At 39.6% G+C, this 23,400-nt stretch overlaps 1 protein-coding gene across 3 annotated transcripts in view; it reads left to right on the forward strand.

Annotated features, from left to right (window-relative positions):
* Window positions 1-23,400, forward strand: part of LOC127624258 (myelin transcription factor 1-like protein) — a 100,978-nt gene that overhangs the window by 57,195 nt on the left and 20,383 nt on the right. For all 3 annotated transcript variants that reach the window (XM_052098994.1, XM_052098997.1, XM_052098996.1), the window contains exons 6-12: window positions 8,577-9,013; window positions 11,025-12,038; window positions 14,371-14,502; window positions 16,278-16,368; window positions 18,385-18,492; window positions 19,102-19,322; window positions 21,219-21,499. In XM_052098994.1, coding sequence (XP_051954954.1) covers window positions 8,577-9,013; window positions 11,025-12,038; window positions 14,371-14,502; window positions 16,278-16,368; window positions 18,385-18,492; window positions 19,102-19,322; window positions 21,219-21,499 — 2,284 coding nt within the window. The remainder of the gene's footprint in view (window positions 1-8,576; window positions 9,014-11,024; window positions 12,039-14,370; window positions 14,503-16,277; window positions 16,369-18,384; window positions 18,493-19,101; window positions 19,323-21,218; window positions 21,500-23,400) is intronic.

The raw sequence follows: 23,400 nt of genomic DNA on the forward strand, positions 1-23,400 counted from the left end.
TCCTCCTTTTTATCTTCCCCACAACCTGTCTCTTTGTTCCTCTACCTTTCCCTTACTCCTCCTGCAGCCCTCTTTCCATCCCTCTCTCATTCCGTTCTTCTCTTCCTTCCAGTCTCCCTTCTCCTCCTCCCTGTTTCCCTCCCTCTCTGATGGATGACTCACATAGGCTGAAGCCCAGGGCTGTATAATTCAGGGCTTGACAGGTAGCACTCACTAAAAGAATGGGAACTCTGCCAAGAGCTGGTGGCAGGGGCCAGCGAATGGTATAGTTGCATACACTCTCCTAATTGCTCTCTGTTTCTCTCTTTCCTTTTTTTCTCAATATAGCACCCTGCCTCATTTCTCTGCTCTGCACAAGTGTAGCCTCTCCTTTGTGATAGCCAAAGTGCACAGGTTTTAATGCCAGGTTCTTTCATCTGCCATCGTATTTTTTCCAGCAATGTACTCTAGATGCTGAAATTTAAATGTTTTATTAGAGTATGTGAAGTGTGAGAAGGCCAATACATGGCTAAAGAAGGAAAATGCATTTTCTACTACAGTTTGTGGTGGACAACATACAAATTCACATCTACACCAATTCCTAAATGCAAATGAATGATGCCTCTGCTGAAAAATACATATCTTAAACCAGTCTATGGTGGTTAGCTGGTCTATTTTTATGGTTTTAGAGGAGTTTTTGGCCCTTGTCTGATCTGAGCATTTGAACAACAGCTTTCCCTAACACCAGTTTTGCCAGGCTGGAACACCAGCTAGACCAGTTTTAAACCAGTTTGGCCAGCTTAATGCCAGTTTGGCCAGGTAGGAAGACCCGCTTAAGACTGGATTGGCCAGGCTGGAAGTCCTGTTGGACCAGCTTAAGACCAATTTGGCCATGCTTGAAGACCAGCTAGACCAGCTAAAGACTAGTTTGGCCAGGTTGAAAGACCAGTTGGACCAGCTTAAAACCAATTTGGCCAGGCTAGGAGACCAGTGTGGCATGGGGGGCGTGGTTGTGTGTCGGTCTGCGGGACAGAGAGAGCGGTAAGGCTTGTTACCTGGTTTGTAATTATCTCTAACACCTGTGTCTTGTTGTAGTGATACAGAGAGAGACATTTAAAAGGGACGTGTCGAGAGCGGGAGAGAGAAAGTGGAACCAGAGAGCTCCACAGACTGAGTGTGATATTGTTTTGGTTTATGTTTACATTTCTACGGTGGTGACCGTCGTATGTTCACTAAATAAATTAAAGTGCTGATTTCAAACCTGCTCAACGAACTTGTTCACAACCAGCTAGACCAGCTAAAGACTAGTTTGGCCAGGTTGGAAGACCAGCTTAAGACCAGTTTCAACAGGCTGGAGGACCAGCTAAATCAGCTTAAGGCAAGGAAGCATATTGTGGCAGGGCGGAGGGCGGGGCCAGGTCGTGATTATACACACCCTTTCCTTATCAGGCTAATTAAGCTTCCGAGAGGGATAAAGACCGATTGCGGATGATTGCAGACGGTGGTGCGGGAGAGAGAGATCGTTTAAGGACATGTCCGTCAAGTTTTTCATTAAACTATTATTTATACTATCAAGCCGGTTCTCGCCTCCTCCTTTCCATTGAACTGCGTTACACTGGTGCTGAAATCCGGGAAGGAGGAGGGATATGCTCTAGTAGAGTTCTCGCCACTACCGTCCACCCCAACGGAGCAGCCATGGCCATATGCCGGGGGACGAGGAGCCCGGCCGTCTGGAGGCGGAGGAATGGGCCACTGCCAGGGCCGCTGCCAGGGGCGGAGGAGTCCCCTACCAGCCGCTGAAACGCGGCTGGGTCTGAGACCGCCGACCTCGAGCGGTGAGAGGCTCGCTGCCGACTGCCTGGAGCTGCCAGGGGCGGAGGAGACCTCATCTATTCCCCGAGAACGCGGCGGGTCATTACGTCTGCCAGGGGCTGGAGGACTGTCTCCGATCCGCCCAGAGAGGCGTGGCTGTCGTTCGTTAGAGGGTGGAGGAGTGGCCGAGGAACAATCTACGGCGTATTGGAGAACTGGCGAGTAAGTGTTTTTGTTTCATCTCTCTCTCTCTCTCTCTCTCTCTCTCTCTCTCATTACTGCTCCGCATTTTTTTGGGGGGGTACTACACTATTACAGGAAGTACCCCTCCATTGTTATTATTTCTGTTTCCCTCCCCTTGTCCCCTCCCTCATCTAGGTAGACAGGGATGACCTGCCGGCAGACGGGCAAAAGGCACGCCCCTCCCCAGGGAAGGGGGGGGGGGGTTGTACGTCATGCCGGTGGCTCCCCTCCCTGAGAGAACGAGGGAGGAATGTGGCAGGTTGGGGCCGGGTCATAATTATACACACCCGGTCCCTTATCAGGTTAATTAAGCCTCCGAGAGGGATAAAGGCAATTGCGGACGGTGGTGCGGGAGAGAGAGATCGTTTACAGACGATGTCCGTCGTGTGTGTTTGTGTCTTTTGTTTAAGTTTCTCATTAAACTATTAATAATATTATGAAGCCGGTTCTCGTCTCCTCCTTTCCATGGAACTGCGTTACACATATATTTTAAAAAAATTAGCCCAATCCATTGCGCTTAACAAGTGAGCTCATTTTTTGTTAGTAATGAGGGGAGAAGGATAAATGTCTTTTAGCTATTAAAGAATAAGGTTCGATATGGAGGCCGGAATTGACAAATCTACATTGGGACACTGGCCAGAGCACAGCCTAATTGTGTATTTCTTTAAAACAACATGCACAGATTATTTTTATTGAGAAACAACCTGAACGGTTCACTATTATGATTAGAGTTTTCTTACTGCAAAAAAATGTAATTGTAATGCTATCAAACAGCTCTTTGGTTGCGCTTCAAAATGCCATTTATAAAAAATAAGTTCACTCACCCTTGTAAGAAGATGTTTAAATGTCAAAAAATTAAAGAGACCTCAACATCAACAGCTTCCCAAAAACCAAAAGACCCCAAATGTCCAGATAACATCTGCTACTCTGAACATGCTAGCATAAACTATTTTTTTTTTTTTCACATAGAATAGTTCCATTTTCAAAATATGCAGTAAACAAAACTATTCTGAGGGTATAAAATATCAGAAATATCTATAACGAGGATCTGCTTGTTACTTTAATATCACTGAATTGCTGTTGATACTTATTGCACTTATTTATTATTGCATTTATTTATTATTGTATTTAATGCAAATACATCAGCATTAATGTATTTTGGTCTGAAGTCAATGGAATTGTTGCCACAGACATTCCGTTGTTGAGACAAAGCAGCTGATGGAATCTATTATTTGTCTTTATACCATCTCGAAGAGTGTACTGAAATTTAGCATGATGGACGCTTCGAGGCTGCATTCCTTTATAGCTTTAGAGCATAATTTACACCTTCGATGTATTTTACAGGGAGAAATCATATTTGTATGCCGGTAAATCATCAGCAGCATGCAAACAGATGGGCTCTGAACTGTGTGGGCGACGCATGCATTTTTTTTTCTCTGTCTTCCCTTCTCGCTCTCTCTGTTTTTTGGTGGGTCTTTGGGATGCAGTCTGTTGGCTTCATCGCTTATCAAGACATTCTAAATGATCTTTGCTATACACGCTGAGGGCTTGTTTGTTATCTTGGTGGTTTGTAATTTGCCTAAACTGTAAATGTAACTGTGAGGCTGTGCTAGATGCCTCTTTCATAAACTGTAGCCAGAAAGTGCTAAGCATTAAACCCTATACAGGTTTCTAAGTGTATGTATCCATGTGGTTGTTTCCATGCAACTAGAAATGCAACAGTGTATCAGCCACTGATATACTGTACATTGGCTGATTATTGATAATTGTCTTGTACGTGTTACACAGATGTCGTTGGCTGTTACTTCACGTCTTGCTGTACTTTCACTGTTCGGTGGAAATGACTGAATAAAAGGAGTGATAAAATATTGCCCTTTAGGTTTATGAGTCATTGACAAATAAGGTTGTTTAAGGTAATAAAAATTAGAAATCCTTTACAAATTTATTGTAAAATGTGTCAAGTTTGTAGAAACATAATATTTTAATATTTGTTTTTACTAAAACTTTTATTTAATGACTTTAAAAATGTTCTGAGGTGTAACCATCAATGTATTAAAATACTTTCATTGCACCTTGGATTAATGAGTGTACACAAATTAATCCTTTATTAAAAATAAATAAATAAATAAATAAATATATATATATATATATATATATATATATAAGTAAGTCAAGTATATCAAGTCAGCAAGTATATCTATGCCTTTTCCTAAAAATGTCAAAATAATGATATTTGCTGATATAAATTTTTATTTGGTTTTTTACTTCACAAACAGTCTTGAGGGTCTAAAAGGGTCCTCTTTGTTTTATTTATTTATTTACACATGACTACAAAATGGCTATATAGATGTAGTCACACTACATGACTTTGAGTTTAATTATTAATCAGAGTTAATATTAATCAGATTTTAAAAATAACATATTTCATTGCTTAATTTTTAAAGAAATAATAATAAAAGATTAGTCTGTGCTACTCATGCCAAAATTTCTTTTTCAAGAAGTTCAGCTTTTAATGCATCTTTAATTTTTTTTTTCCTGTCTCTGGACAGTTGCACAGCATGACATTTTTTACTTTAAGAAAAAAATATAAAATACATTTAACTAAATGATTGAAAACATGTTTACAATAGAAGAGACGTATTCAAGTAATTGTTTTATGTGAATTACATTTGTAATATATTTTTGTATAATTTAATAGATCCGGACAAAAAAATAATTAGCGTCACATCATTGACCCTTGTGTTAAAATCAATAGCGCCCAAAAATGTCTATATTGGTGCATCCCTATATGCGAAACATTTTTTGATATGAATGACCACTGGATAATTAAAGAGCTGTTTTTCCTGTAGTCTGGCAACAACAAATCCAGCCTAAAGCAACAACCAGAAAAAAAGCTTTCATTCTGCTGCTTCCCATCTTCAGCCATCTGATATCTCATGGAGATCTGAACCTGTGTGAATGGCACTCATATCGTATGCCTTCAAAGACTCTACTGAGATTTAAAACCCCATTCCAGGGTCAACCTTCACGAGTCTCTGCAGTAAATTGAATCACCAAGGACATAATCACCACAAACAACCTCACAGTGTGTGCGTGTGCTAGTGTGATTGTATGCTGTGTTTTGAGGCAGAGGGGTACCGGGTAACGCAGTGAGAGAGAAGGGAACTGAGCTGTGGAGACAGAAAGAGCCCTGCAGAATGCACCACACCAGCACCTCCTTTGTTCTACTTTTTGGGAGGGCACGGAATGAAGGGAGGGTATTGGGGAGATGTCTGTCAGGCTGAGAATCACAGATCTCTCTCTTTCTCTCACACACTCTGTCTGTCTGCTCAAATTGCAAATCCCACTCCTGTGGGGGAGATCACCATGGTGACAGCGCCTTGCCATGCATGCCTGTGGATGCTGCAGTGTAGGAGCGCAAAGGAACCGTGTGCTCCTATGGCAACTCAAACATGAACAGCCAGCTGTAGCTTCTGAATTCGCCTCAACAGTCCTATAGTGTCACCTTCTGTAAGAATGTACCTGACACCGTGGCAGCTAGGAACAACAATAGAGCAGAGCTTGAACATGCCCTTGGTATTCAGGCCAATTAAAACCAAAGAGGAAACATTTATGTTACCTAATCTGATGTCTCTCATTGTAACAGAATGACTATTTGAAGACTTTTAATTTAAAATAGTCTCACATTTTAGAAACAGACGTAAAAACCATTCGCATTCATCATTTTGCCACTAGGAGAGCAATATTTGCACCATTATTATGATAGTTGCTCTGGAAATGATCAAACAGAGCCGACCTAGGCTAATGTTCTGGCCATTTCTGGTATTAGTTAAGTTCATCAGAGGATTTGTCCGCTAGGAGCTGTCTGACTGAAGTCATTATTTCTCCTGGCAGTTCTGAAAGGCTCGCAGATCTCTCTGTCTCTCTCTCTCTGCCGTAATTACCTTAGTCCCACTCAAAGCCTGCCTCCACTGCTCCCATATTCAAATGTGGTTTAATTACCTGTGGAATTTTAATTGGCATGGCCTGCCAGTGGGAAACGCAAAGGTGTCTGAGGTCATTCCGAGTCGTTCGCGAACACTCTCACCCACACAGACGATGCTGGCTGCATGCCCGCAAAACACACCAACACATAGAAGCACAGCCTCTATAAAAAGCGCCTGGTTCAGACAAATAAAGAAAAGAAAAATGGGGATCTCACACCAATAGGCCTATTTATGCATTATGGTTATAATGTTTTAAAATGATTTCATTTCATTTCATTCTTGCCAAAGGCCACAGTTATTATTAGTACTGTAAAACCATATTAATAAATTAATATTAGATCTCATTCAAAAAGTGTCATAATCTTTCAGAATCTTTCTGACAATTTTTTGACAGATTTTTTTTATTGGGGGTGTCTGGCCTGTTTTGTCCACACCACTTTATGAAGGACATTGTTCTGTTGAAAAGGGACGTATAGAGGAAATGTCAAGCAGTTTTCTTTTTGATTGTGAGTTCTCCAACTTTTTCCTACGTCCCATGATACTTTGTGTGAAATTTGGGTGTTTATGCAGTTGAGAAGTAAACGTTGTTGCTGCTTACGTTCATTCATACTTGACATATGTTGGCAGGGGCGTTACTACACATTTCCGAGCAGGTATGCAAAACTAAATTTTGTGTCCCATGTGTCAGTCAAGCGAGGGGAGTGTCATCCATTATAAGCATTGAGGGGAGGGATCGAGGAGGCCAACTGCACCCCCTTTAGTGAGCTGCTGGTGCCCCCTTTTACATGTTACCCCTTTGCATTGCATACCTTGCATATATGGTTTTTGCACCTCTGTGTGTTGGGATAGCAAAGGCAGGGTCTCTTATTTCATGACGACATACATCATTCTCTGTATCTATGTGTTACTGCATGACAAAGAGGAAAAAAAGTATCATTTTCTGACTGCATTTTGATACTCTTTTAGTACAGTTAGTGGCCGGTGCATGCGCCGACGATGCGCACAGAAGAGGGCCGCGTCTGCGGGTCGAGAAAATCCAAGTAGGTGGGGGCAGAATCCCGAAGGGGCATGATTACTCCAAAAGAGGGTTGCGCCAACTCCAAAAGGGGGCTTTTAGAGTTGAGAGGGTTAGGCTTAGGGAAAGGGTTAGGTAAGGGGCTTCCTGCATCTTTGCTGGTGATTTGGAGCATTTTTTGCTGATTGCTTGGGCATTGCTCTAAAATGGGGCATCACTCCAAACCGCCATTGATCAGTGCACAGCGATCAGCAATGCTGACAACCGAAGTATACTCAGGCCTTTACGGTTGAATTATTTAAACTTGACACAGCATCTTAAAACACAGAGCTCATGAATGAGATAAAAAACAGCGAGACGCGCCGTAACAGTCAAATACATCAGTCTAGCGCACGTTCTCGTAGGAAAACAATTGGAAAATCAGCGCAGATGTACGCAAGAAAGCTTTTGGTGTGAACACCTGAATCTGAATCCGTGGATGAACATGACAAGGATAACAACCAACATAGAGCAACTGAATCTAGAATGTTTTACAGTCCATTGAGCCCTGACCAAGCATGAGAGCTGTAAGAACAGGTTATAAACACAGCACACGTTTGTGTTTTCCACCAGGATTTTATTGTCCTGTAATTCAAAATGCGTGTTATGGCTTGTTTTTCCAGATTCTAGGCAACCTATTTTGCTGTGCTGTGTATCTCTTCTCTAAACTGAGCTGAAGGTTTGAGGTTATGACCTGTAAAGGAAGCTTGGTTAAATGAATCAAATAATTAACCAATCCGGCATCAGAAATATACACATAAGTAAACCAACTATGTTCTTTCATCCTTGTAATACCTAACATTTACAGTATTGTATTAAACTGTTTCTGGAAGTCATTGTAAATGAAGCACATGGACAGCTTTATGCATTAAAGATTTTTTGCTTCAGCAATTCAATAATTATTGTCCCCAGGATCCAGATTATCATCAAAACATAATATTTCCTGCACTTTTCTTCTTTATCACATATTTCACATTTCAAAGGTCAACATGTCATTGAATTGGTCAAAAGTGCTCAAAACTCCCCACTCTAACAACCTTCAACATTTTTGTGATGCTACAGTCTTTTATGTGAAAATTTCATAATTGATTCAATGGATGCTACATTCAAACCACATATAATTTGCACATGCTGTTTTGGTGCAATTAAAATAGAATTTTTCAAAAGCAAATCATTATTAATGGATTTGTGTAATTGAGGGCTAGGTCTAGAATAAGCTTTGCCTTGTTTATATTTTGGAGGATAAGTCTCATAAACAAGTCTGGGCGGTTTAGGAATAGAACTGTCTTGTGGGACTAGAGTTCAAGCAGCACACGCATTTACATGAATAAATGTGCCAGTGGTTATTAATGCCGTGCTATGTCTTAAACAATTCGAATACTTCTTATCTCTGAGGGCTGAGCTCTGGCACAGACACTCCTCAGGCATTCAAGGTAATTTTAAAACACATGCATTGAGAAATGTTGAGTGTAATGGATAAATATATTAATTTTTTTGAGCAGTGTTTATGGATGCCCCTTGGCTAAGAAAAGGAAAACCCAAGAGAAACCTCCACAGGAGCCAGCTTCCAAACAGCGTCCGTTTCTAACTATGACTGATGGAGAGGCCTCCATTTTTGAAAGCTATGAGCCGGAGGCTATGGAGGAAGGAGAAGAGAGGGAACAGGAAGAAATAGATGAAGTGGAAGAAGAGGAAGATGATGAAGAAGAGGACTGCTCGGATGACAATGAGGAAGCTGGAGAGGAAGAAGATGAAGAAGGTGGGGAGGTGGAGAGAGAGGAGGAAGAGCAGATGGAGGAAGAGTTAGAAGAAGATGAGGAAGTAGTGGAGGAGGATGGCGATGATGAAGAGCAGGAAGAGGAAGAAGAGCAAGATGAGGAGGAAGATGAAGATGAGCACGAGGATGAGGAATACTATGAAAATCAGTGTCATCAGCAAGGTAAGAGATGGGAGCAGTCTGGGCACTTGAGTTGCCCTCGTAATGTGAAACAATTACGATTTACAAAGAGAGAGGTCAGGAGAATTTTATGAACAAAGACAATGAGATCTTTTGACACATACTGTAGTATTATTCATAAAAAATGAATCAAGGACAGCTTATTGTAGGTCAACAGACATTTCAGATTATAATTGAAATACAGTTCAAAAATAAAATGTGCAGTCATTAAAGTCTCTTATTACATCTGTTTTATTTCTCAAATTGCCCGTTTTACTTTCAAGTCATATATGTAATTTGCTGAATCTCAATTAAATCTGCATAAATCCTGCAGAGAATGGTCAGCCCTTCTAATTAATGTGGATTTTACAGCCAGGAACGTTCCACCTCCTCGTTCGAAATTGAGGAAAAGCAGATGTGACTGCTTCCTTAGTATGCATCTCATCCTCATTCTCTGGTGTCCTCAATCGCTTGTGACAGTGCTTCCAGAGTAATGGAGAGAAGAGGCTCTCTGAGTTATTAACTTTGTCCCCCCTCCACACATGCCCACTGATGTTCCAGGAGGTGTCAAATACACTCAGTACCCCCCCCCCCCCAACCCTTCATGGGTGTAAATGGGCTCCTCCTGAGGATATTTCTGGCACCAGAAACAGAGCACCTCAGCCTCTGCTTATCCCTGCAGTCTCATCCGCCTCTGTCCCAAATACTGGCAACACTTAAATCTTTTCAGCACAATTGAGAGGCATTCAGAGAAGCCTGTGCTGCTTACATGTTAAGGAACATGAATATGTCTTGTAAAATGTAAAAATGCTGTTTGGTGATTCATGTGCCGCCTACCATATTTCCATATTGCAGTCTCTCTAAAATTCATTGGTTTGTCTTGCAGGGTACTCAAGGAATATTTCAGTGACATAGTAGCTGTTACCGTCTTACCAAATTGCATTTGATTATTTGAATCCATTTTTTACCTGTGTCATCAAGCTGTAAGTGAAACCATGGCATGACATTTGTCTTAGATTTGCTGCATCAGTGCTATCATTCATGAGATGTTACATTTTCATAATGATAGTGTTCAGGCCGCTTCAGATTACAGAGAGGCCTGACATTTAGTTTGTGAATTTATCATGGCGCACTGGGAGACAAGCCCCTTGCTTTAGAAACGGAATGAAAGGCCCTAGTGCACCACATATTCAAGGATATATTTTGAAGCTATAGAGCGCAACAGTGCCCATCAACTTTTTCAGTCGTAGTTGATATGTAAATATTTTTCACATCATTTTTTTTTTTCCAAAGGGATTTCACAAAATACTTTATTAAAGCGTTCTAAGTCTTGAACCAAACCAAGCAGTTCTGGGGTGAATCGCAAGATTACAAGTTTTGACTTGAATCAAAGTATTGGTAAATTGGACAAAAAGACGAAGGCTTTTTTTTGGGTGTATTTTGTATCTTTTATAAGGAAATGAACTACAATCCCATGAAGCATTGCGAATGATGAAAACAATGGAAATATAAAAAACTATTGATTTTAAGTAATTGATTAGAAATATAGAAAAAATATATTTAGCTTTTATTGGAAAAATTTTTATATATACTGAATTTAAATAGTTAGAGTTTAGGGAGCGTTTCTTGTCCGCAACTGTCTTTCTCTTCAGATTTCAAAATTTGTGTAGTTCTTCACTAGGGATTTCCCTATTTAACAAAAGCTTTTAATAATGAAGTTGAAATAATGTGGACTGATGGCTTCAACGTAAGCATGTACCATCGATTAACAACCTCAGAGCACATGGTAGGTCATGATAAATACATGAGAATTGTTGGTAACACATGGTAAAGTTAAAAGTTATCATTATTAATCAATTCCCCTATGGAAAAAAATTATAATGGGAATTTAACTTGCACTGTATTGGTTTTGTTAAGGAAATGTCCATAAACCTTAATGCAGATGTCTTCTTTAATTTTCTCATGTCATTTTTTGCTAGAAATGTATTCCATAATTTTTCTCCTTTCTCTACAGAGGACAATTATTCTAGTGGTCGACAATCAAAATCCAATCAAATGGTTGAGAGGGACAATAACAATAACAACAACATGAACAATGAGGAGTATGAGAATTATGATGAGCTGGTGGCCAAGTCCCTGCTGAACCTGGGTAAAATTGCAGAGGATGCAGCCTATCAGGCCATGACTGAGTCAGAGATGAACAGCAACTCCTCCAATAGTGCAGGAGAGGATGATGACGAGGACGATGATGAACGGAGTGAAAATGGAGGTCTGAAGGGAGAGTTGAGTGTCGACCTGGATAGTGATGTGGTACGGGAGACAGTGGACTCCCTGAAGCTTCTGGCTCAGGGTCATGGGGCAGTGCTGCCCGACGATGGATACCCAGAGTCTGGAGATGCTGGTGGAGCTGGCCATGCTAACGGCCGTGGACAGGCAGAGGAGAGTGAGGAAGAGGTGTGCCTCAGTAGCCTGGAGTGTCTACGCAACCAGTGCTTCGACCTGGCCCAGAAATTAAGCAAGACCCAACCGTCTGAGCGACACACAATGGAGCACCATGTCGAGCAACAGCAACATCAGCATCAGCATCATCATCATCAGCATCAGCCTCCATTGCATCACATACCCAGGTATGACAGCTGCCACATGGACCAGCAGAGACCCCTTGAGAGGAATTATTCTGATATGGTCAATCTGATGAAGCTTGAGGAGCAGCTCAGCCCAGCTTCCAGAGGCTATCCCTCTAGCTGCGCCCAGGAGGGGGACGAGGATACTATGTCGGTGGCCTCTGAACGTTCAGATGAAGCTTTCGACATGACTAAAGGCAACCTGTCCCTGCTGGAAAAGGCCATTGCTCTCGAATCGGAGCGTGCCAAGGTTATGCGAGACAGAATGGCATCAGAACAGATGGTGGCTCGGAGGGACAATCAGCGCCTTCATGGAGAGCATAGCCCAAGGCAGAGCAGTGGTGCAGAAGAGCGCAGGGCCCGATTCCATCATGATGGCTCAAAAAGAGCATATTACCCTAAAGGTAAAAATAAAATGCATGTAATTCGTCTTTGTTGTTTAAAGGACATAACTGCTTGAATATAGATTCTAGCAATGTGAATGTAATTTTTTAACATACCACGACACACTTAAAGCTATTGCAGATTTAGATTAAAGGATAGCTGACCCCAAAAGGAACATTTTCTGGGTTTTGGGTAATGGACCCCTTAAATAATTGGTAACAAGTTGTACTGGTGACATTGATGACCATGGGTCACTTTGGTGAGAACCATTTTGAGGGCTTGTTTTAAACACTCAGGTCACACTGGTAAACTTCCATAGTGACAACAGCTTATGTCGCTAAAGCAGGCTGGCAGGATAACATCAGAGACTTACCTTGTCAGGCATGAGTAATGGCAATCTGTATGGCCCTTTAGGAAAGCAAATCTCATCCCTTGGATCCCATACATGGTTTATTTCTTCAAATCCTTTCCAATCCACACCCACTACCTTTGGGAGTGAGCCATCATCTCTAATTTGCACAGCTATTACCCATCAGAGCTACAAGATCATATCAGATTTGCATTTAACAAACAGTGGTTATGGTGCTAAGGATCCTTAGATCACCTCTAGTTATACAACCTAACCAATCTTTCTGGCTAGTACATTAAATGGGTCATAATTTTTCGCTGCTCAGACAGCATTGTATTTTTCATTTCCTTCCATTTGCTCCATAATTTCCATTTGCACTGTGTTTTCCATCTGAGAGAGTGTGTCTGTGCAGCCAATCGTAGAGCAGCTTCATGTTATTTTCAATGCACGGCCACAGCAAGTCCTGGAACTCTCAGAAGGTCTAGTAATAATAAAATTACACCATGAATTCACATTTTGTCTCTAGAAAATATTCTTAGCAATAATTATTGAAGTGTCTTTATTAAACATGTCGAGCAATCTCAATGTTCTGACTGACAGGGAGCATCATTATTATTGCATTTTATTGGAATTTTACAGCAGTTGTTTTTGGCTAATAAAGGAGGGAGGAATATTACTGAAGACGCTTGTACTGATAAACTGTATAGTTTGAATGCATTGAAGGTCACTTTGGATAATTGCATCTGCCAAATGCATAAACTTAAATGTAGTGGCATACCAGGTTTTCCTTAAAGGGTTAGTTCACCCCAAAATGCAAATTCTGTCACCATTTACTCACTCTCATGTTGTTCCAAACTGTATGACTTTCTTTCTTCCGTGGAATACAAAAGTAGACCGAATGTTAGTCTCAGTCACTATTTACTTTCATTTCATCTTTTTTTCAATACAATGAAAGTGAATGGTGACAAAGACATTCTGCAAAACATCCCCTTTTGTGCTCCAGAGAGGAAAAAGAGTAAAATGGGTTTTAAATGACACAAAGGTGAGTGCATTTTCATTTAGAATTGTCATCTTGTTGGGCGAGCTAACCCTTTAAGGAATATTCTGGGTTCAGTGCAAATTAAGCTCAATTGACAGTATTTGTGGCACAATATTGATTACCACAAAAATAATTTTGACTTGTCCCTCCTTTTCTTTAAAAAAGCAACAATCGATGTTACAGTGAGGCAATTACAGTGGAAGTGATTGGGGCCAAATTTTGAATGGTTTAAATGAAGAAATGTGAAGCGTTCATTTTCTGAAAGCACTTACATGGATACAATTTGTGTATTATTTGTGCTTTAAAGTTGTTTAAATTGTTGTTTTTTCAATTGTTTTAGGGTTTGTGGTGCTACGTCGTCATGGCAACAAAGTTGTAAAACTGGATTTAAGTTGGCACAGAAAAGCAAAGCGACTTTATCACACTAAAATCATGTTATTGCATGCATATATATGCATAATATTTACATCTTGTGGCTATACATGTGATACAGCATTTAAACATTTTCTGATTGGTCCCATTCACTTCCATTGTAAGTGTCTCACTGTAACACAGATTTTTGCTTTGTTTTAAGAAAATGAGGGACAAGTCTAAATTTATTTTTGTTGTAATCAACATTATGCCACTAATGCTATTGATTGAGCTTAACCTGTATTGAACCCGGAATATAATTTTTATCCCTCATTGATTTAAGAATTCAACACGGATCATATCAAATTTTGACACAAACACATGCATTCTCTCTAAACTTTCAAACATTTGATTAAAATATTAAACTGCATAGCATCAAAAAAAAGAATTCTGCAGATTGTCTCATAGATTATCCTGTGTTTAATTTCAAAGCAAGCAGACAGTGTTTGAAAATAGTTGTAACTGGAGCATAAATTATATCTAAAAGAATCAAGCAGATTAATGGGATTCACTTACTGTGACAGGATATGCTAATAAACATCTCCACTTGCAGACTCAAGGGGAGAGAAAAAAGAAAGCAAATGCCCCACCCCGGGCTGTGATGGCACAGGCCATGTCACTGGGCTGTATCCTCACCATCGAAGCCTGTCTGGCTGCCCCCACAAAGACCGTGTTCCACCAGAAAGTAAGTCTAATTTGGACAATCATTTGCACCTGATAAATGTGTTTGACCCCAATATGTGTGTTTAAATGTGTTGCCTGTGCTGTGGGCATGATTTACCTCTTCTATATCCAGTAACTAACTTGCATTTCTATCAGTGTCATTTCTAGGATGTGTTTTAGTGCATTTCCTCCTCCATCCTCTTTATGGTGCTCTCTCTAGTACAAACAACCTTTGGTTGTCTGGATGTGCTGATTGGTGCTTATGTGTCAAATTAGCCTCTTTCACAATGGCTGCCTAATAAGTTAAGGCAGCTGTCTTTTTGCCTTGCTGCCCAGTTCATCAAAAACATCACAAAGTATGAAGACACCTCCTTGGCAAAATGGGATTAGACAGGCTTCCAAAGCACCATAATGTGATATCTAATTATATAAAACAAATTCAAGTGAGCTTTAAGGCCAGTGTACTTTAGGTTCCATATGTTGCTATATCTTGCACGCAGCACATTTCATCACTAGCTCAGTATCCACAGACTGTCCAGGTGCAGCCAGGTTTTTCTAGACACATACGCTTGCCATTGACTGTACTAAATGAGTATCACAAAGTTGTCATTGTCCACATTCGACAAATGCATACATGTGAGTTCACAGTCAAAGAGTATGATTTGAAAGGGTGAATGCTTATCCGTGCATGAGATGGAATGGCACGTGGAAAAGCGAAGTTTACCCTAGCTTTTAGAGATAACACCATTTGTATTTCAAACTTGCACAGCAATGTAGGACATAAAAGGTAGCAAATTATAAATCTGTACAGCCTTCAAAAACAATCAGAGCTTAAAGGAGTTCAATACAAGTTAAGCTCAGTTGACAACATTTGTGGCATGATGTTGATAACCACAACAAATCATTTTGACTCATCCCTCCTTTTCTTTAAAAAAAAAATACAAATGTAAAAATCGAGGTTACATGGAGGCACTTACAATGTAAGTGAATGTGGCCAATTTTTTTGGAGGGTTTAAAGGCAGAAATGTGAAGCTTAGAATTTTATAAACACACATTACTTATTCTGTTAAAACATGTATTATTTGAGCTGTAACTTTGCACAGAAAAGGTTAGTATTTGACTTTTTCACACTAAAATCATGTTTACATGCACATTGTTTATGTCTTGTGGCTATACTTTTGAAAAAGTGAGTATTTTAACATGTAAAAATTGGCTTCCATTGCCTCACTGTTTTTTTTTTTAAAGAAAAGGAGGGGCAAGTCCAAATAAACTTTTGTGGTAATCAATACTATGTCACAAATGCTGTCGATTGAGCTTAACTTGTATTGAACCTGGAGTATTCCTTTAAATCTTAGTGGGGAGGATGTGATACAAACATTACATTTGTGCAGCTTTTGCACACAGCCCATGTGGCTACACTGATCTCTCAGACCTAAAGCAGCTTTTTCATCCCTACATCCAGCCACAGCTCTAACTGGATGAGGAGCATGTCACAGGTTCTGATGAGTCAGTTTAATGCAGGCCCCAAGACATAGCTCTGCAGGATGTGTCATAGGCAACCTAATGGCTAGACTTAACGTGCATGCCATTAACACATTGCATGCCTAGATTCTTCTTTCACCATATGGTCTGGCCGTGATTAACTTTATGATTAACTGATTTCAGTTGGAACGTTTCTTAAGAAGCATGTGCATGCTGTTGTCACTTAGCCCATTCTGCTTAATGGAACACAAGGCTTTCATACTCACTCTGGATCCTTCTAACCTTCTTTCGTCCTCTCCTCTCTGTTTGTCCAAGTTCTTGCAATGTATGAGAATGTTCTAAAGTGCCCTACACCTGGCTGCTCGGGACGTGGCCATGTAAATAGCAACAGGAACTCCCACCGCAGGTGAGTGGTTGGCAGGGTTGTGGAAAGAAGGCCACTGGAGGCACTGTGGTGTCTGATGTTCAAGTCATTGTACACACTTTATACAGGGAATATGAAGAATACATGGATTTAGATGGAACCTTGCCTTAAGGAAGGACAAGAGGGACTGATTTGTTTGTTACGTTGTTTGGCTGGGTCTTTGAAACATAGCTCCAGGCTCAAATATTTTGCTTGCACATTGCCACTTTGGCATTCAGTCCAGAAATTCCACTCGATTCTCTGGAGCAAGCTGCTTTGTGCTCTTTAATACCTGTATCTCAGATTAAAAAATTTCTTAGGTGAATAAAAAACACTAAAAATAAAGCATAATTTGGAAGACAATGCATTTTAGAATATAAATATATATATATACATTCACAGTTATGCAGTTAAGATGTGACCTCTATGTGCATATGGTGTGCATTCAGACAGATGCAGGCTCCACCCGAAGTTGCTGCAGGCCATGTTATATGGAACAGCTCCTAAGGGATGAGCACACACACTTATACACATTGTTTGATGGGTTGAGCTGAGGAAAACAAAATGTATAATAGGACAATGTAACACACTTGTACAGTGTATATATATATATATATATATATATATATATATATATATATATATGGTATATCTACACATTCCTCATCTTGTGGTTGTCATGGCAACACAGCATAGCGACAGCAGTCCTTCTCTCACCACGCATCCCATTCCACTAAAAGAACAAGTGCCCGTGCTTGTACATTTCATGTGCTTCTAAAATGACGATGTTTTCATTGAGAATGTATTTTTTCTGTGTGTGTTCGTATGTGATTTTGTATTTTTTTATTGTATTTTTTTCTGAGTATGACTGAATATTTTGTACATTACCTGAAGACAATAAAAAAATTGCAAATTATACGCAGGGTTGTTATAGTTTTGAATTATTTCGTTTTCATTTCTGTTTTTTTTTTTTTCAATTTAGTTTCCTTCTATGACTTTGTTTTGTTTTTATTTATTTTTTTCATTGTAGTTTCATTTTTGTTCTTATATAGTTTTTATGTTAGTTTCAGTATTTTTGGGCAAAGGTTAATGTGTTCATCATTTAATCACTTTAAGAAGTTTAATTTCTCAGGGATGTCTAGTTTTGTTATTATCTAATGGCATTTTCATGTTTAATGAAGGCAGTTTGTAAAGATCTGAAATGTTATAATATACTATGCATCAAAAACTAAAACTAAAATTAATTCATAGTCATTTTTAGCTCATTTGAGTTCATTTTGGAGTAATGAAAATGCATTTTAGTTTCAGTTTTTCCCAATAATGTTGTATTATAATTTCAGTTAACAATTTGTTTTTATTTAGTTTTTGTTTTAAGTTTTCATTAATTATAAGAACATACGATAACAACAGAAGGGTGATCCAAGGCAAACCATTCAATAGATAACACAGAGAGAAAGAAATTAGGCAGAATGTAGGGAAAAGAAAGAATAAACAAACATAAAGTGAGATAGAGTAATGAAAGGAATAAAGGGAGAATGACAGCAAGAGATAGAGAGAGAAAGGAGGAATAAGAGGAGAGCAAGGAAGCATAGCTGGATGCTCTGAAGCTCAGTTTGTTCTTGTGTTTCTCACTGAAATGACTGCGGTATCTCACTGTGAGGAGCTTTCTGAAGCCAGCCAGCCAGAAATGCCCAGCAGATATCTGCAAAGCTTTGCCTTCATACCATAGAACTAGGCCGCATGGAATGCATAATTCATACATAAATATCCCCATGTACGGCACATTCGTATACTAGGATTTTACAAACACTTTGGAAGTCAGTATTGAGAGAATGTCATAAAAAGCTCTCTGACAGACTTTTCTCCATATGCTGTTATTATGAATTCCCTCATATCTTTCTTTGTTCTTCAAGTTATGCTTTCTGCGAGGTAATGCGTCAGTGTTTGAGCATGCGTACCATTGCATGTGGCATTAAACGTAATGTTAACACTACATAAATTGCTTTGCTGCTGTTACAGTCTCTCGGGATGTCCTATAGCTGCAGCAGATAAGATGGCAAAGGTTCAGGAGAAACATCACTCCTGTGAAAGCTCCAAGTCCAACCAGGCATCAGATCGTGTCTTGAGGTATTGCTTCACCCTTGACCTTTTTTTCAACATTTAGTGTTGGAACACTATATGAATTCAATTCAATGAAGAAGAGTATCATTTCTGCACCTCTAGCATCACTGAATGGAATTGTAAAAATAATGAGTGTCATAAACACTCACCCCATCTGCCATCAGTCAAAAAACAGGTTGTCCTGTCCCAAACTCAAACAGCATTAGTTGAGCCAATACCGGGATGGTTGGGATGCTTAAACAAACAGAGCAATGTTTTGATAGTGCCACAGAGCCATCGCTTTTATGCTTTTCTTGGGAATCAGCAAATGCATGGCTTGCCTATAATTGTAGCTGGGGCAGTTGAAAATATTTTAACGCTGAAAAAATTACACAATTTCTCTGTATAGCACTTTTCACAAAACAAGTTGTTCTGAAGTAGCTCAAAAAGGATTGGTTTCTTCCTTACCACCCTTTATTGGCATTTCTATTGTTTTAAGCAAGCAATTATGTATTTAGTCAAATTAACAGTATGTTGAGTCTAGTGATACCCAGTGTTGGTTCATTTGATTTGTCAATTTGTATTTATTTAAAATGTTTTGTAATTATTATTTGATTTATTTATTTTGCATTCCAGGCCTATGTGCTTTGTGAAACAGTTGGAGATTCCACAGTATGGGTACAAAAATAACGTCCCCACCAGTACTCCGCGATCCAACCTGGCCAAGGAGCTGGAGAAGTATTCCAAGACCAGCTTTGACTATGGCAACAGTTATGAGAACCAGCCTCATGCCTACGGCAAGAGGTCCCTCATGCCCAAGAACCATGGGCGAGACACCTCACCCAAGGGATTTGATGGTAAGCTTGTCTTTATTATTTGTTCCTCTGCTATAGAAGTTGGCAACCGTCAGAGTTGATAAACTGTTTTTTCTCTAGTAGATCAAATGGAAATGAGATTAGAATTAGTTTTGTTCTACCATACATCCTCACAGTCTATTAAAAAAAAATCCATTAAAAAAGAAATTATTTTCTGTTTTGAATTGAAGGCCATCTTTTATTAAAAGCGTTATTTTGATTTTTTTTTTCACAGCCAGTCGTAGAGTTCAGTCCTTCTTTATTGGAAAGGCTACTCTACTTATTGGGTTCTGAAATTATTAATAACCTAGGTACACAGACCCAATGAAGTTACACGTAATTTGCATGCAGCTCCTTTAAATTAATGATGGTTGGATGATTGTTTCTGACAATCAAATGCAGATCTCTGAAATGCATAAAGCATAAAAAAAGCATAAAATCTGACTGACAATTATGCTTATTTTTAATAAGACACTGTCATCACTTTAAAAAAGAATAATGTGTATGCATTAGGTGTTTGATTTGACCATTTGTTGTATGTCATATACAGTAGTTTACACAGCAATAACTGATGTATTTTCATCATTAAAACTACATAAATCATTAAGTGATATTGTTGGATTTCTGATCAGGCATGAAAAACTCCTAGGGGAACAGGATTTCATGGGAGGCTAAATATTGCATAACACTGGGGTGAAAGATGTCCTTGTGTGTCTCTTATTTGGTGCGAGCTTCATATTTGAAGATTTTTTCTTTTTCTTTTGGGCAACGTGCAGCATTGTAGATCTCAACTCTGTTCTTGGTCTTGATAAATGAGTGCACTTACATTTGTGAAGGAATTAAATTAACTGGAATGATTTTGTTCCAAATGGTAGCAGTTGATTTCACGCCCATGCCAGAAATTGTAGAGATTTCCTGTCAACAGAATTCGGTGGGATATTTTGGTATGGTTTCATTAGCGCTGCTGAAAATAACTCATTTTCATTATAACTCATGGTTATTACATCAGGACAGTCTTGATTGCCCATAAGGAGCATTGCAGCATGCCCTGCAGTGATAATATAGACAATGTTATTGAAATCAGAACACATACCATATCTCTGAAATTAATGAGCATTTTTGCAAGTGATGTTCCTTGCTGTATGGTTTATCAAAGAAATTTAGTTTTGATAAATGAGACAATGAAGAAATTAAGAAAATTAAGCTATGAAAATAATGAATGAGAAAAACATTTAATTAATGTTAGGAATTAACTGCACTTCATTTAGACTCAGTTGGCAACATCATTTAGTTACAGTCAGTTTAGTTGTAATGACAGCATTGCTATTTGTCTCAATGTAAAATGAGATGTAATATAAGATCAAATAGGAGAATGGTATAAATCAGGAATAAGTGAGATATATATACTTTATTTTAGCAGCTGTTAAATCACTTGGATTCATCTCCATCCAATGTAGGGGTATAAAAACATAAACAGATTTTTTAACTTCAGATATTTGGTCTGAATACAGGGTTTTTCTGTGAAAGTGGATTTTCCTTTTTGTGCTATAAAAAAAATATTTCTGTATAAATGCTTTTAGTACAGGTCTTAGATTTTCTGTTAACAATGTGTAGCCCTCAGCGTGAATCCTAGATATGCTGTCACACCATTTTCTCCCCCCTCTTCTGCTCTCCTCCACTCTCTCTCTCCTTACTCTCACTCAATTCCTCACAGCATTCATCATGGAACATCATATCATCTAATAAGGCAGATTTGTAGGTGTCTTTCTGTCTATCTTTCTGTTTGTCTGTCTCTGGATTTTTGCTCTTTTTTTTAAATCTGTCAGCCATTGTGACCACATTAGTTAGTGCATGCAGCCTATGCATATGTGACCATGGCATATACGTCTGTTTCTGCAGCCAAGCGCTACTGTAAGACCTCAAGCCCAGCCAGCAGCACTACGAGCAGCTACGCTCCCAGCAGCAGCAGCAGTCTCAGCTGTGGAGGAGGAGGAGTGGGAGGAGGCGGCAGTGGGGGGGGAGGAAGCAGTGCCAGCAGCACCTGCAGCAAGAGCAGCTTCGACTATACGCACGACATGGAAGCCGCCCACATGGCCGCCACCGCCATCCTCAACCTGTCAACACGCTGCAGAGAGATGCCCCAGAGCCTGACCGGGAAAGGGCCCGAGCTCCTGGAACAGGTGAGGGTCAACTACATTTCTGCCAATTCCTTACTTGTTTAAGCTAATATTATCTCTTTCTTTCTACCACTTTCAATATTCATCAGTTTCTCTGCCCTTACCTTTCCCAGTACAGCTGTGCTTTGTGATTCTAAAGGTAGTGTGACAAACAGAGGGCATGCCATTTTAGAGTCATGCAAGGCAAACCTCTGGTCTTCTTTTCATTTTCTATATGCAGTTAACCTAACACTGAGCTCATTTGCACTGGGTGTGATATCACATATTCTACACAATGAATGACAGTGGTGGCTCTGAGAGCTCCTGCATGTGTTCTCTGCTAGATTCAGGGTCATCATATGAGCCTAAAGGTCTGAGCAAGCCCTGACTGCATTTATAACACATCGATTTCAGAGATAATATATAACGACTGATAACGACTACACAGTATTGGAGTATTCCATAGGAAGCTGCTAGCTGCAGGAAAGCTGTCCCTGTGTTATTAGTTATGAAAACTAAAACGAAAGCTAAATTAAAACATTTTAGTTGAATGCAGCTAAAAAATAAATACATTTTCAGGACTCTAACTACAATAAAAATGACCACAAATAAAATCTATTTTTTAATACATAGCATATTATCACATAAACCTTTACAACCGGACAATTAAAAATGAATATGCCACTAGATAGCAATAACACAAGATGACAATGAGAAGTATAACTGTGTTAAACATGTTACATTAAATGAGTTAACGCATTCATTTTTGAAGCCCTAAAATACTAAAACTAAAATAAAAATTAACTATACTGAGGCTAGCAAACACTGAAATTTTTTTTTATCTGAACTAAAACTAACAATCTTACAACTGATTCTGCCAAGTATTCCTAATGCAGTTATTTCTTCAGTAGTTTTGGCATGATAGATTAGTCTGAAAAAATAATCAGTGATAAAGAGTTTCAAATTTTCCAAAGCTTCATGTCTATTGCATGGATGCAAATTGCACTTTACACCCTCCTCCATCCCCAGCTTCACCTGTTGTCTGACAGCTCTTTGCTTTTAGTTCTATCTTGTAATAGGGTGACCACCTGTCCCGCTTTACGTTGTACTGTACAGCAATTTTACCCTTTGTCCCGCCTCACGCAAATTGAGCATCTGTCCCGCTTTTTCATTGGACCCTGCCTAAATACACGGGTGCGTCCATAGGCGTACTGTTAACTTATGTCCAATACTGCAGAGGAGAGCAATAAATGCGGCAGTCGATAGGCTATCGTCGTGTGTCAATAAAACTGTTGACTGGTGCACGAACGCCTCCTCAACATTGTCAACAATCTCAAATTGGAGGGCGCGCTGTTCGGTCGGTTAAGCAGCCATGGCCAGTGCTGCGGCCACGAAAAAGAGAAGATGCACTTTTAATAGCGAATGGACCACAAGATACTCTTGGTTAAGACCCGTAGATGGTGAAGCAGAGAGAGCTTTTTGTATTTTATGCAAAAGCAGTTTTTCTGTGGGACATGGTGGAGAGTACGATGTGAAGCGACATGGTGCAAGTGAGTACCACAGAAAAAAGCACATCATCAAGAAACATGCAAATCAGTGCAATCGTTTTTCAACAAACCAAATGACCCACAGGCTGACAAAGTTTCGGCAGCAGAAGTGACGAGCATTTATCATGCCGTACATCACACACATTCATATCGCTCTACTGACTGCAGCAATAAGTTAGCCCCAGTAATTTTTCCAGATTCTGAAATAGCGAAGAAAATGTTGTGTGGCCGCACCAAAGCAACATCTATTGTAACAGATGTCCTCGCTCCGGTCTCAGTGGAAAAATGTATTCAAGAACTGACATCACCTATGCTTGCGGGTGGAACGCACACACTTTATATAGGCAAGCCCTAAATATTTTGCACTGTATTGACTAG

Source organism: Xyrauchen texanus, chromosome 30, assembly GCF_025860055.1.
Source record: "Xyrauchen texanus isolate HMW12.3.18 chromosome 30, RBS_HiC_50CHRs, whole genome shotgun sequence".
Classification (NCBI taxonomy): domain Eukaryota; kingdom Metazoa; phylum Chordata; class Actinopteri; order Cypriniformes; family Catostomidae; genus Xyrauchen; species Xyrauchen texanus.